Genomic DNA, 1,334 nt, shown 5'->3' on the forward strand with positions numbered 1-1,334 from the left:
GAAAGGTCATAAATTCTACATTTGCCAAGTGTTGACTCGAAGGTAGGTGCATACTAATCAACGAGTTTCAACGGAATATTTCTTCTTGTTTTGGAAAACACCCCAAATTAAATAAATGAGGCCGTGGTGGCCTTCTAGATTCATAATTGGACTTGGACCAAACCAGTCATATTCTCTAAAGTTAGGTGAATATTCTATTTAAATCGCTCTCACTTCACTTTTAATATATTGATTCAGGGTTCGTTACAAATTGGTTAAAAGAGCTCTTTATATTCCCCAACTTTTACAACCCATAAATATAACTTATTGTTAGTCATCATTATCAACCTTTTGCCTAAAATATTACCAGTACTTAGCAATAGAATGGATGCATCACACCATATATTCTTCATGATCCAATACCATAATTTATAAATAAAAGTTGAATTAACTAAAATCCAATAACATTTCGGTATAACATAAACCGTTTAGATGACGATAACAATGAAATATGAACCCTAAACAATTAGGCGACAGGCATATTGGCAAGCCGCTTGAGATTGAAGGGCATAATAGAAGTCGGGCCGCCCGCCCACAAGGCCTTGCTAATGAGCTCACAAGTCCGTTCCGATGGATGAAAGTAATCCCAAAACAAGTATTCATTTGGATTCTTACACAATTTGTAGCCCACCTTCCCGCATTGCACCTGTCCTCCTAGTTTCCCAGATCCACAACAAGCGTTCTCCACATCCACAAACCCTGTCCAACACAATCAAATTTATGAATTAACTACAACATAATTCTCATAAACACTAGTAGTATAGTAAATTTGATGAACTACACCAATATTAAATCAGTAAATGAAATGTCACACCAATATTAAACCCCACCTGCACAACCCACATGGAAATTCATTTACTACTAGTAGTAGTATTTCTCAGTATAATGGTAGAATGATATTTGGAATTAAAAGAGCAGAAGAAATTACCATAACGCGTAGGATGTGCTCGATAGGTTTGGATAGTTTCATAAACACGTCCAAAAACAGCGATGGTGCCGGGATGGGTGCGAGGCAAAACGTTCACCAAATTCTGCAACCCCATGTTGTATTTCATGACCATTTTATTCAACTTGTCGTAGCATTTTCCGAGGGGGGCACCGGGCAGATTGGACCTAGCCGGGGCGCAGCCGACCGGGCCTAGTCCGAACAAGGCGACACAGCGGGCCCCTAGGCTAACGATGTTATCGACGAAGTTGTGGATTTGTCCGAGCATGGTTTGTATATAGGCCTCGGGTGTTGAGGTTGATGGATCAAAGTAGCTGAATATGTCGTTCGATCCTGATTCTATCAAGAA

At 39.7% G+C, this 1,334-nt stretch overlaps 1 protein-coding gene across 1 annotated transcript in view; it reads right to left on the bottom strand.

Annotated features, from left to right (window-relative positions):
- Positions 1-426: 426 nt before the first annotated feature.
- Positions 427-1,334, bottom strand: part of LOC125204156 (GDSL esterase/lipase 6) — a 6,570-nt gene continuing 5,662 nt past the window's right edge. Inside the window, exons 4-5 of the mRNA XM_048102724.1 lie at positions 968-1,318; positions 427-738 (exon numbers count right to left, since the gene is read on the bottom strand). Coding sequence (XP_047958681.1) covers positions 506-738; positions 968-1,318 — 584 coding nt within the window. The 3' untranslated portion in view covers positions 427-505. The remainder of the gene's footprint in view (positions 739-967; positions 1,319-1,334) is intronic.

This window comes from Salvia hispanica, chromosome 2 (genome assembly GCF_023119035.1).
Source record: "Salvia hispanica cultivar TCC Black 2014 chromosome 2, UniMelb_Shisp_WGS_1.0, whole genome shotgun sequence".
NCBI classification, from domain to species: Eukaryota; Viridiplantae; Streptophyta; class Magnoliopsida; order Lamiales; family Lamiaceae; genus Salvia; species Salvia hispanica.